This window comes from Rhinolophus sinicus, linkage group LG04 (assembly GCF_036562045.2).
Source record: "Rhinolophus sinicus isolate RSC01 linkage group LG04, ASM3656204v1, whole genome shotgun sequence".
NCBI lineage: Eukaryota > Metazoa > Chordata > Mammalia > Chiroptera > Rhinolophidae > Rhinolophus > Rhinolophus sinicus.
This window is the reverse complement of record NC_133754.1, coordinates 124,984,053-124,997,486: the sequence shown is the minus strand read 5'-3', so window position 1 is coordinate 124,997,486 and position 13,434 is coordinate 124,984,053. Positions and strand designations below refer to the sequence as shown.

Sequence of the window (13,434 nt, the reverse complement as noted above, 5' to 3'; positions counted from 1 at the left end):
TACTTGAATTTTTTTAAATGTTTCTTGGGAAAGGCTTTTTCTTAATTAGAGGAGGATTTTATTTTTATTTTAGACCAGTAAATAAATGAATACTCAATTGAATAGAGGCTACCCCATATTTAAATAATACTATAAATTAGATTATCATTTTCTTGTTTTCATTCTGATTATGAAGTCAGATTAAATCTATCGAGTAAGACCCAGTTTTACATATATGAATCAAACTAGAAATCTGATTCCTCAGGAACTTGATACAACTTAGTTATATAGTAGTGTATCAACTCAAGTATTAAGGAATGAAAGATCAGGACATACTGGCAGCATTTATGACAAACACCAGGCTTTTAAAAAGCTAAAGTAAAAAATTAAGTCAACTGTTTGCACATTAGATATAGCACATTATGTAAAAAGCCCTTGAGTGTTATGATTTTACTGTACTTTGCACTTGTAACACTCTTGTTCTTAATCACATTGAAACATATTACATTACTTTTTAAATAGAATGCACCCTGCCACAAAGCACTCAATCTTAACAGTATTCCAGAATAGCTTGCCCATATGAAAGATAGGTTTATGAATAGGTTTATGCCCTATTCAAGGAGATGAAAACAGCTCAATAGAAAGATTAAATAAGGCTCCTGCCAGTGGTTGAATCTTAAAGTCAAAGAGAAGAACACAACTCAAACCAAATGTTACAGGCAAAGGTCAAACAAGAATAATTAAGATCCTAACTTGAAGAGCTAGCTAATGTTCACTCATTCAGTGTAAATCAGAAGAAAAATTCCTCCTCTTAAAGTATGACCATAATAACTTTCACTGAGTCAGTTCCAAAAGATAAATTATAAAACTGAATGAAAGTGAGCTAAGTCTCAAAATAACGTTTACAGGGAACCACTCCTATCATGAAACTATTGGACCTTAACTGCAAAATTACACATTAAAATCCTATTCTTATATCATCCTTTAAAAATTAATCCTAGATTTATTCAATATCAAATATTAATAGAAGTATGAATTTTGCTAAGAGCCTTTCAGTTAATTTTTTGTAGAATTCTACTATAGCCTGGTTCACTTATATAAAAAGAAAAAAATTGACAGAGAACAAACCAGCAATTTACGCTTCCAGAGTACTTTTTTGCTTGTTGATTTGAATGTCCAGCCATCAGTCCCAACCCATTCTAACAGGGGATTTAACTAAACGAATGAACATATTTCTATGTACACATACCGCCTATAGAATGGAAATAACAAACTTGGCCAAAGAAAATTTGGGAAGTACGAAATAGTGCTAAAACAATAGGAAAAAGAAAAGTTATTCACTGTGCTAGTAAATATTTTGGAAGCATTGTAATCCCATCTGGAATAAAGCCTGTTTTATTTAAATTTATCATAGGACAACAGATACGCTTGTGTTTTATAAAAATTGTTCTCCTTGTGTGCTACCGTGACCTATATTATGAAACCACTACATAATTTAGTTTTTCTTTGAAATAGTCACATTTTTGGACAATGACAATGTAATCACCTAATGAACTAAGTAAATCATATGAATTAATATACACTTGCCCATATTATACACATGGAATAAATACAATCAACCAGAAAGACTACCAAGCAATCAAATAATTTTTTCCTACTCTTTTAATTCCTTTTCCTTATTATTCTATGTTCTTGAAGAAATGCTGGTAGATAATCTCTAAATTCATCTGACTGTATTTTGGGGTCACGAAGGGAGGAAACTATACAACAGAACTTGAAATATCATAAGAAGAAGTTTTTAATATTTTATAATGATAATTTATTTATAAATAAATGCATTTGTTCTCACACACAATCCTACCACCCAAATAAACACATATCATGCATTGCAAAAAGTTATTTTCTTTCCTATTTATGACAAAGAGCAGTAGATATTTAAAGACAGCAAATTTCAAATAACTTCTTCTTTAATAGTAACAAAGATATGATTTATTTAACATCTTTCACCAAGTCCCCTGAAAGATCGCTGATGTCAAATAAATCCATAACAGAAGGAAATAAGTAGCATAAGAGCCCTGCCAGCCATTCCTTTTTACAGATGGAATATGACAACTTAAGCAATTTACCCAGAGGTCAGGGAGCTAATTCCTGGCATTCAATCAATAGATATTTATTAATGGTTTCTATGCCCGGTACTCTGTGCTTGATGCTGGGATGAAAAGTATTTTCTTCTTTTTGCTTGTTTGTACCTTCTCATTTTTCTACAAAAATTCTTACTTGTGAAATAAAAGAAAAATACTTTTAAAACAATAATGTGATGCTGAGGGAATTCAAGAGAAATTCAGGAAAGAACAAGGCTATGGGAATTTGAAATATTTGGAAAGTCAAGGAGAAATGGTATCAAGGTCTCCCACCTATATGTACCTTCCACTACCTATCTTTTCATATAGATATAGATGATATAGTTATAGAAATAGACATAGACACAAACAGATTAGAGATAGATAGAGATAGAGATACACACACACACACACACACACACACACACACACTATATTAATAGTTGAATTTTACAAGGAAACCAGATTTAGAGACAGCAAATCTGTGTTCGCTGCCTGCCTCTCTGACATTTCCTAGCTGGGGTAACCAACATTAGGCAAGTTACATAACTCCTTTCTACCTCAGATTCTTCTATCCATAAAATAATTAAAAGCATCACTGTGCAGTTCCAATATAATATATTAGGTAAGTTATGAGAAAATCACTTTGTAAATGCTAAATTCCTACTAAACATTCGTCTTAACACATGAATATTTTGCCAACAATTATGCATCCTTCTGCTAAATGCGGTCAAAGAAGAGGTCTCATGTAGCCCAAATTTCGGACTAACAGAGAGTTAAGTGTTAGAGACATTCAAACATAGTCTCCTGCCCTTCAGAACAGCTCCCATCATCTTACGGGTATGAGAAACTTGTGAGAAATGCCAGTTTTGAGTTCCCACCCCAGACCTTTGGGATCAGAAACTCAGGGGGCCCCAGCGACCTGCCATCCCAGGCCTTCCAGGCTCTCAAGTGTGAGAAGCCACTGTTCTGGAGCATCTCTCACACACTCACCCTCATCCAAGCAAAAATGTACTCTCCTTCTGTTAATCCCTTTTTCTCATTGCTTCAGTTACACAGCTGTTTTTCCTCCACCCACTGTGTAATGTTACTTCCTTTATCCCATAAATTACATCACTTTCTAAAACATCACTATTTTTGAAAGGACCAATGGATTATGTACAATCACCCCCTAAAATGTCTTCTCCCTCTAACACTATTTAAATAATACAAAAATTGTTATAATATTTAGTTTCACCAACTGTAATTTAAAACAAAACAGGAAGAACAACAGCAAAACAAAATGTTCCAGAGTAACCTTACGATTCTTAATGTGATAATAACAGAAGAGGTATGTCTTTTTACTGCTGAAGCAACCCCTGCCAAGAAAATATAGACATGGGCATAGAAGAAACTTTCTAAACACCAGAGGCTAAACGACAGTTGCTTTTTTCATTGGTTAGTAGTAAGGAGTAGGACTGGGTCCAAAATTCAAGCTTAATCCACCAGATAATACTCAATCTTTTCCCGAAGAATTGTCAGGAAGAGAGTAATCCCATAATGTCACTGCTACAAAAACCATAAAAGAAAAAAAAATGCAAAAGACAACAAAAAACCTAATTGTGCTAATAAACTCAGAGAGCAAAGTAGATGCAGGCTATTTAACCAAAATAGGTTACTCAAGCCTGGCCCATGTACAACAATGAAGCACAACACAGAAATAATTATTGTGCAACTTGCAAATTACTACTGCACTTTCTAGTCATTGCACAAATAGAACTTATTGTGTCACACTCTTGGTGGATGACTGTTCCTAGAAGGCTAGAGATGATGCCCAATAGAAGTGTCAAATGCCTAGAGACACGGAATACAGTTGATTCCCTTCACTGGTGATAAAATAACCAGCCCCTTGACACACAGGGACTCTGACCTTTCTGCAGCTGCTTCTGATTTGCAAGTGTCGGCTGGGAATATCTTTTTCTGTCTCTTGGCTCCTAAAATTGTAATATATCATTCTGAGGCCCTCAACATGATTTCTATAACTCTTTAATTATTGGACTGATTTGGAACAAAAGATTCTTCAGTAACTTCACCTTAAAACCACACAGGAACTCTTATAGTAACGTACTTAAATGAACTGAGTATATTGGTGCGGGGGTGGGGGGTGGGGGAGTGGGGGGGTGGAGTAGTTGTAAAGAGTTTGCATCTCTTATAATCTAAATGCTAGCTAAATTTACAAGACTAGAACGCCTTGAAAATTAAGTTTGGGTGGGTACTAATGTTCAAATGCAACTGTGATACTTTCATTTTCAATGACTAGCTGATCCACAATTAATATTCGCTATACTACGTCAATTACTTTCAAGGTATTGCTTATAAATGGACCTATCTATCTTGTCCATCAGCTCCTGTACATGACTCCCCTCACCCATCCACTACAAGCCTCAGTCTACTCCCAAAGCCTCTGCCTTCGTTCAGCAAAGACCTTGAGGACATCTTAGCCTCTATCCCATCCTGATTTGATTTCATCCTACATACAGCCCCCCTCTCTGATCTAGCTGTTAGCTCAAAAAGGTAGTGCCCTACAAGAAACTTGACCAAAGAGTTCTTCAAGGAAAAAGCAGACCAAATGTCCTATGACTATAATTTAAGGAGAGCAATTTTCTCCCACAGTTGTAAACTATTTCTGAAGGCAATATCCATGAAAAGCAGTTTAAATAATCATACTTATCTGCAAGACCACGCTCTAAATATTTCTACTCCACATCCCATTAGGACTTCTTGAATATTTTTAAATGATTGATAGGTACAAAGAATAATGTTCTAACCAATGGAAGACTTCATTGTCATAAGTAAATATCCAAGACTCCTGGCTGAACTAGAATAATTTAATTCTATGAATTCACCAAAGGACTATGAGCCTGTTATAATGGCCACTCCTCGAGCCAAAGCTTTGAGGCTAGCTGACATCATGAAGCAATGGCAAGAGAAAAGCAAAAGAAAGAATGCAAAATCTGTGCCTTAAGAGTTGATTCATGCATTTTAAACGTCAGTATGATTTATACAATCTTTAGGCTCAAGGTGAAGTAATGTGTGCTGATGGAAAGAGTCTAGAAAGCAGAAATTCAAACACAGCCGAAATGCTAACCACTTGGTTGTTAATGGCTATGCTTTCTACAGTAAATTTTTATAATGTGAAAGAAGGTAGCTAAACAGATATCCCGTTATAATTTACCTAAAAAAAGCACATCATGTCCCAAGTCTTAAATTTTCACAAAGATACCCATCAAATCTTCCCTCCTAGAAGCCATTCTGCATTTTATTAACTTGATGGTACAATTTCAAATTCTGATCTTGCATTAAAAATAAGGCACAGATCACCTTCAGTTAAGAAAAATGAGAATACGTTAACATATATTAAACATTTTCACACAACTTGCTACTATTAGGCTGCTGTATTGAAATGAGTCGTGCTTAAAAGCAATCAATCCAACAGGAACAGAAATATATCATTTACAGCTGATTAAATACGGTGCGTGGCTCATTTGTTTAAAAAAAAAAAAAAAAAAAAACTGGCCCAAGGTCCCTGGGTCACAAATGGAAGCTCCCATTTTCACATTGTTTTTTGGGGGGAAGGGGGTCGGGGGGAATTGCATTTTACTTGCATTACTTTTTTTTCCCATTTAAAAATTTTTAAATTTACATTACCTACCTTTTCCAAGAATTTGGCATACTCTAATTATGAGGGCTATTGCCCCACCAAAGTTGAGTTATCCTCCAAAATATAGATATTTTATTTTGATGGGTTGAAGGTAGCATATTAGTAAAGCTATCCGTCAGGGTGTTATTTCAGTTAGCAATAAAACTGTCCTACTAAAGCAAACTACACATTTCACTAATGCATATTTTCCTAAATATCAAACATGAGAATACAACCTAAAAAATTTCCCAATTGTTCCAAATTTACTTGATCCAAAAACATTTAGGAAATGACTGTTCCAACATTAATGCTTCCATTTGGTGAAGACTTTTCTGGATAAAATGCCTTATGATAAATAAGGCTAACCAAACAGGGGAGTAACCTAGGGTCTGAGCAATTTACACACTTGATTTTCTGCCAGCTTCTACAAGTACTGAAGAGGCCAGTCAGTAGGTTTGTTTTTCAAACAAGCTACTAGAGAGATCCAAATCAGAGAAATACTTTTAAACACAGTCTCTGGGACAGCAACTTTACTTTGATGAATATTTCCCAAGGTCAAATGTGTCATCTAGCAAAGGTTCCTCATATACTTCAGCATGTCTCACCCACACGTTCCTTCATTATATTATGCAAACATGCTATATAGCAGTCACTTGTGTAATGGTACCAAAAAGGAAAAAAAAAAGCCAAAGAATTTATATCCTTAAAACAAAAAAGTAATGGCACTTTAATTCAAAACTCATGGAGAAATAAATGTTAGAGTAAATGGCAACACATAATTATACACCAAAAATTAAACAAAAGTTTACAGAATTATACTGGAAACTCCATTAATCATATCATACCTGGTTGAATGAAACTCCTAGGAAACGCCAATGAAACTCAATCTTCTAGGCATTTAAAATGAAAAACAATTTACATTCTAAGACAATACCTTATCTTGAAGCCCCTCTCTTACCATCTAAAACTAAGTGGCATCTTCATCCTAAAGACTGACATTTCATTGAGTTCTCAACCTTAAACACAAATTGTTCATAATAAATATGATAAAAATCATCAATTGGCTCAAATGCCATGGTGTAAACTCACGTCAATTACTGTAGAGTATGTTAAGGAATCTATCCTTTAAAAACAAAAGTCTTTACTATCTGTGAATGAAAGCAAGGCTTTAAAAACTGTAGTCTTTCGTTTTTCCATCATGCTATAAACATGCTATAAATAGTTTGACAGACAGTTTCACCTTTAACTGAACCAACTCTGACTTAGAACAGGGATGTGGACGTTTGTCTCCTCCCTTCCCGGGGGCCCAGTGGGGTAAATGCCGGAGGGATTCCACACAAGCTTTAGATGTCTTGGACTTAGACCCTATTTGTTTTGGAAGCATGGGTTCCTTTCTTATTACATTCTTCTATTTGCCAGGAGAAAACTGGAACAAAAATGAAATAGTCTAATGTGTTGACTTCAAGGTTTATTTCATCAGTCAGACAGGAAATTTCAAGGCTTTTTTCCCCCCTTTTGAAAGCAATAAACTCGACAAGTTTGCTTATGCCCTTTGTTTTTCGGGTTTGGTTTGGTTTGGTTTGTTAGTATTTTAGAGAGAAGAGTGAAACAGTGAGTCTCTAGTTTACGTGCCATTTGGCTAGCAAACACGGATGCAGTCTCACATCCCCAATTAAAGATCTTTGAAAGTAGACTCCCCCCCAAATAAAAACATACTCTGCCACCCAAAACTGAAGCTGACCATCAACCTATCACCTTTACGTGAGCATATTTTTCTGCTGACCAAAAGGATAAAGCTGGACAGAAAAAAAAAAGCAACTTTAGTAATTCCCTCCTCTCCTATCTGCTCTGGGATCCCAGGGGCCGAGACATAGGCCCAGGGAGAGTCTCATAACTTCTCCCCAGGACTCAGTTTCTTCCATGAAGTGAGGAGTGGAGCAAGCGTCCTTTCAGGCTGTACAGTCCTTCTGTTTCAGTGAGACACTGAGTGTAACTGTCCTAATGGTATGAGTTGTGTTTGCCAGCTCTCTTTTACCCTAAAATGGGATGAGCAATCAATAGGACATAAAAGCAACCAAGAAAATCCTAAAGAGTAGAAATATTTGCAATGATTGTATGTTTCATATAGACTACAAATCAGTAAACCCTGTAAGTATCTAGGCCTTGGGGGGTGGGGGTGGGGGGTGCAGCAGAAGTGTCATTCCAGCCGTGGTGAGTTTCATCCGCTACTGACAATTGCCAAAGCAGGAAGTACAATCATCATCTGGGCCGATCAGGAAGAACACAGCCTCATTCCAATACGAGATGCCCTATGCCCTGCCCAGGGCTGAGTGCAGCTGTGGTTCCAGCATGACGAGGCATGAGGCAGTCCTTCGCAGCCCACCGGGACCTGGGATTCTTGCCGCGCTGGTAGTAGCTACACTGGGGATGGCATCTGGTTCCGCCACCTCCAGTCTCCTGTCTGACGCGGGTGCTGAGGTTAACACGCCGGCCTTGGCTCTCATTGCACAGAGAGGGGATGTTAAGTTCTGTGAAAAGAGTTGTTCTGTCTCTGCCTTGCTCAGCACTGTACCCCAGCGTAATACCCAGCCCAGAACAGGTGCTCAATATCTACATACCGATTGGCTCCCATGCCTCTGAAAAGTAAGGCAGAAATGTAACCCAGAAGTACGGCTGCTGAACTGCAGAGTGGGCCACTGTACCCTGTCAAGGGTCAACTCAAACTATGGATCGTGATCTTCCAAAGCCCTAACACCCAGGTGCGAAGATGACTTCAAACACCTCTTCCTCTGCAAACCACCACTACAGTTAGATGGCAGATGCAGACCTCTATGGCAAGGGGAAAAGGGCATGGGATTGGGAATAAGACGACCTGCTCTCAAATTCTAAATCCACCACTTAATAGCTAGGACCTGGGGCAAGTCATTGTAACCTCTCAGCTCTCCTCATACATAACAAGGGAGTACTCCTTATTTCACAGTCTAGTTGTATTTAGAAATGAGGCCATGTCTGTGAAAGCACCTGGAAGGGAGGAGGAGAGGAGAGAAAGGAGAGGGGAGGGGCTGGCTTCAACAGAGGGGGACTTCCAGCTCTAGGAACTCAGAGTTTTCCAGAGAGGGCTGGGAGTAGAACAGCAGCTGTGGGAATGAACTTGAGAGACTTACAAAGAAAGAGATTGACAGGACCTGATGACAGTTTGAATTTGAAAGCTCTCAATTAAAGAGATCCTGGTCTGCCCTCATCTGGCAGGGCCTGAATTCGTCCTCTTGTGTTATTCCTAACATGACAGAGCTCTTCAGTTATGGAGGGGTATGGATAATTTGGAAGGAACTGCTTAAAATAATCTCCTTTATAAGTTTAACGTTCTAATATGACATAATGCTGCTGACTGGTTTTTTGTTTGTTTGTTTGTTTTGGGGGGGGTCTTACTGGCTCTTTTTATGCTTTTAGGTTTCTTATGGAAGTTTTTAAATTTGTACTTGTACCCCAAGGCGATCACTGTGAACGGTGCCTTTTAAGCACTAGAACTAGTTCTCTAATTAAGTTGCTTATTATGTTGTTACTGCTGTGGGCCTCTCTTTACATCGAGAGCAAACTATTTGTTTTGTTTTGTTTTTCCTATAGGTTATTTCTTTTTAAAGGGGGAAAATAGGTGATTCCCTGTCTGCACCTTCAACGAATCCAAAAGTTTTCCAAATTAGTGCTGGGTTCTAAGCTGAGACCTTCCCCTGAGAAGACCTAACCTATTTGACTCAAAGCAAGCAGCTCAGAAAGGAGAAATGAACAAAGCCGAGAGAACTCAGGTACTACACGAGCTTGGAATTCTGGGTCACCACTAACTGGGTAGCTATGATATGTCAGGTTAGTCACAATTTCTCTGTGCCTCAGTTTCCTTAATCAGACATGGGTGGTAGTGTCTGTTCTAGCTTGCTTGCTTGGGATGCTGTGAATAACATTCTTTTAAAAAGTAAAAGTAGCCTTCACTCGACCTCCAGCCCCGGCAGCTGCAACCAGACCCACAATGAGCCAAGCGGCCATAGCTGCAAGCTGAAAGGCGGCAGAGAAACCCCTCAGGAAACCCTAGATCACCTCTTCCCTGGCCTCGCCATGGCGACTTATGAACAGAGCTGCACACAGCCAATGTGTATTCCTCCATCACATGCTAACCTTGGCAAAGCTGCCAGAGATATTTTCAACAAAAGATTCTGTCTGGGGTTGGTAAAACTGGATGTGAAAACAAAGTCATGCAGTGGTGTGGAATTCTCAACATCTGGTTCACCTAACACAGGCACTGGTAAAGTTACTGGGACCTTGGAGACCAAATATAAATGATGTGAGTATGACTTGACTTTCACAGAGAAATGGAACACTGATAACACACTAGGAAGTGTGTTTTGTCAAGGTTTGAAACTGACATTTTATAACACCTTTTCACCAAACACAGGAAAGAGAAGTGGTAAAATCAAGTCTTCTTACAAGAGGGAGTGTAAAACCTTGGTTGCAATCTTCACTGATTCTGCTGGACCTGCAATCCACGGTTCCACTGTTTTTGGTTATAAGGGCTGGCTTGCTGAGTACCAGGTAACCTCGGATGGTTCCAAATCAGGAATAATTTTGCAGTGGGCTGGCTACAGGACTGGAGACTTCCAGCTACACACTAATGTCAATGGTGGAACAGAATTTGGAGGATGGATTTATCAGAAAGTATGTGAAAATCTTGCCACTTCAGAAACCTTGCCTGGACATCGGGTACCAACTGCACTCGCTTTGTCATAGCAGTTAAATAAGTATCAATCGGATCCCACTGTTTCCATTTCTGCAAATGTCAACAACTCTCATTTGGAGTGCGCTACATGCAGACTGAGGCCTGGTGTGAAGCTTACCCTGTCTGCTCTAGTAGGTGGGAAGAGCATAATGCTGGAGGCCACAAACTTGGCCTTGCCCTGGAGTTAGAGGCTTAATCCAGCTGAAAGAAACCTCTGGGAATGGGTATCAGAAGATTTGGTCTTAATATATTTCCAGTGTGACCAGCAAGCCTTTATCCCTCCAAGAAGGTGATTAAACAAAGAATGATCTAAAAAAGAGCTGTATTTTAAATACTTAAACAGGTACTTGTTAGCTGGTTGCCAGTTGAATTGGTTACCTAACTAGTTGCCAATGCTATAGTTGTGCAATTACCTGTACATTATTTAAATAAACTTAACTGTTAAATGCGTTACCCACCAATAATGAAATAGAACTTTACGAAAACTGTCAAAAAAAAAAGTAAAAGTATTTTAGAAATAAAAGGTATAAAAATCAACATTAGAAATGTCACACAGATAACATTCATTTGTGGATGTCACCAAATTTAAATAAAGACTGCGAAATATTTTTCAGGGAAAAATTGAACTAGTTCAATTCGCATAACTTAGAACAGTGCTGCAGTATATATAAGACAACAGGCTAAATTATTCACAAGTATGAGTAGAAATTACCTACAGCCCATGCTCTGAACCACTTCAACACAGTGCTTTCAAGGTGCCGAGTTAAGCTTCTCGTGTCCTTACAATGTAAAATGTGAAACGATCACAGCCCACAATAAGGTACAGTTCTGTCTATAAATACAAGAGGTATTTTGGTATTTTATCCGCTCCCTTCCTTTGCCAAAACCCATATCCTTTCTTCCACGGACTTGGTCTTTGGAAAGCAGGCTTATGGCAACAAAATAAGCAAAATGCAGGTGTACAATATAAGAACAAAAATAAAACTGAAAATTAGCAGAAAGAACTGATGCTGTCTCCTTGAGAGCCAAACTGTAGGCCACAAATTTGTGGGGGCACACCTGCGACCCTTCCATTTCAATCCTTCCTTATTTCTTCAAAGGAAGGAGCCTCGAAATAAATAAGCACGTGAAATAGCTCCTCCACGGGCCTCTGGATCAAGGCCTAACTGCTTTCACTCCTGGCTCCTGGCCTTTCACATGAAGTTGTCTAGTTCTGTAAGTTTCCCTTCATGCAAACAGATCCACTTGAGTAATTTCTAGGATGCATTGAGCAAAGACAAATTTCCATATGGAAACTCAACAATGATGGGTTGACATTTTCAGATGGAGCCAGCCTGCTGCTGGTCTAGTTCAAAGCTGCCTCTGCGAAGAGGGGTAGGACTGCTTTTCCTTCATATATTGAAGAGACAGCCACACTCTACTGGGCTGGGCACTTCAGTGCAATTTTGCTCTTTAAAACACAAGTATGTGTCTGTACAGCCCAGTGGAATAAGGATGATAACCAATTAATTCATGGAGCACTCATGTACTGCCTCACTGAAGAAGCCTTACTACCCTTTTAGGAAGGAGAAAGGGCCAACCACTAAAAGCCCATTTATTTTAAGATCTCAGAGTGACTCATGTAATGAAGGGTACACAATAGATTCTTGATTAGTTCCTTACTCACCACCTGTTAAGTGCTAGGTGCTACAAATATAAAGACAGCTAAAGCAGAAAGACCCTGTTCAAAGGAAAACAAAAGGCAAATTTGTACATAAATGATTATAATGTGCCAACTGCAGTGTTAGAAGTAATGGCAAGGTGTGGTGTAACACTAAAAAATAAAAGGGTAAGGGTGGCTTTCTTAGGAAGTATTTAAGAGAGATTCCTAAAGCTAAGCCTTGAAAAATAAGTATTATTGGTAAAAAAAAAAAAAATCCTTATGATTCAAGAACTTAAAGTAAAAAGACAGAGAATGAGAATGAGCAAATTACTGCCAGTTACCCTACCGAAGCCAAACTTTCCTTGATGAATTCTCTAGAAGTACTTTTTGGGAACTGGAATATTAATATACTTTTCCTAATGATGAACCCACATATTTCAGTCAGACAGCTAAGAGTTGTTAAATTTCCCATTAAGATTCTTGGCCAATTCTTGATTTGATTTCATAATTGGTAGCACAGGCGCCAACATTTAGCTATTTTCCTCAGGAATCTAAAGAACACAGAACAATTTAAGAGAAACCTAAAGGGTAGCCTCAAATCCCACAGTTATGTGATTTTTTCATCCTTGATGTCCCTGTGGGGTGTCTATTGGGAATCAGGAATCAAATTGCTCTTTACACCACCCCCATCCCAGCCCCCCACACCACCAGCACCACCAAGTAGATCCTTCTCTCAATAATACAGCAGCAACTAAAAATCTCTTCCACGTCTACGGCATGGAGCACCAGAAAAAATTCAATTATTTCACATATACTTGAAAGAGGTTATAAACTACTTATCAAAGTCAAGATTGTATTTGAAAAGCTAAAGCAGTATTTTTTTTTTAAAAGACAAACAAAAGAAAAGTTCCTTTCTTAGCACTGAAAAATAAGCATGGCCATTGTTTTGGCCAAGCTCACACAAGTGATCACCTGAGTAGTTCTTCAGAGATCCAGGTCTTAACTTCCTCCTGTCACTACAAGGGTGGTGGATAATTTTCTATTCAGTCAGAGCACATAAATACAAAAGTAAATGATTTAAAGGGTCTATTACCCACATGAGGACATGATTCAAAAAAAGCGATTATGGATACTACAGAGCAAATGGAATGGAGAAAGAGTTGGCCGTCTGTTAAAATAACTGTGGCGGGCCAAATCCTCACTACATGTTTTTTCAACCACAGCCTCATCTGCTTAACTTTCCTAGGAT

At 38.3% G+C, this 13,434-nt stretch overlaps 2 protein-coding genes across 3 annotated transcripts in view; one reads left to right on the top strand and one right to left on the bottom strand.

Moving 5' to 3' along the window:
• Positions 1-13,434, bottom strand: part of MLLT3 (MLLT3 super elongation complex subunit) — a 261,128-nt gene that overhangs the window by 127,074 nt on the left and 120,620 nt on the right. The gene's annotated exons all lie outside the window — the stretch shown is intronic.
• Positions 9,886-10,739, top strand: LOC109457450 (non-selective voltage-gated ion channel VDAC2). Its single transcript, XM_074331578.1, is given in 4 exon segments — positions 9,886-10,504; positions 10,507-10,562; positions 10,564-10,687; positions 10,690-10,739. Coding segments are annotated over 4 exon segments (849 nt in total).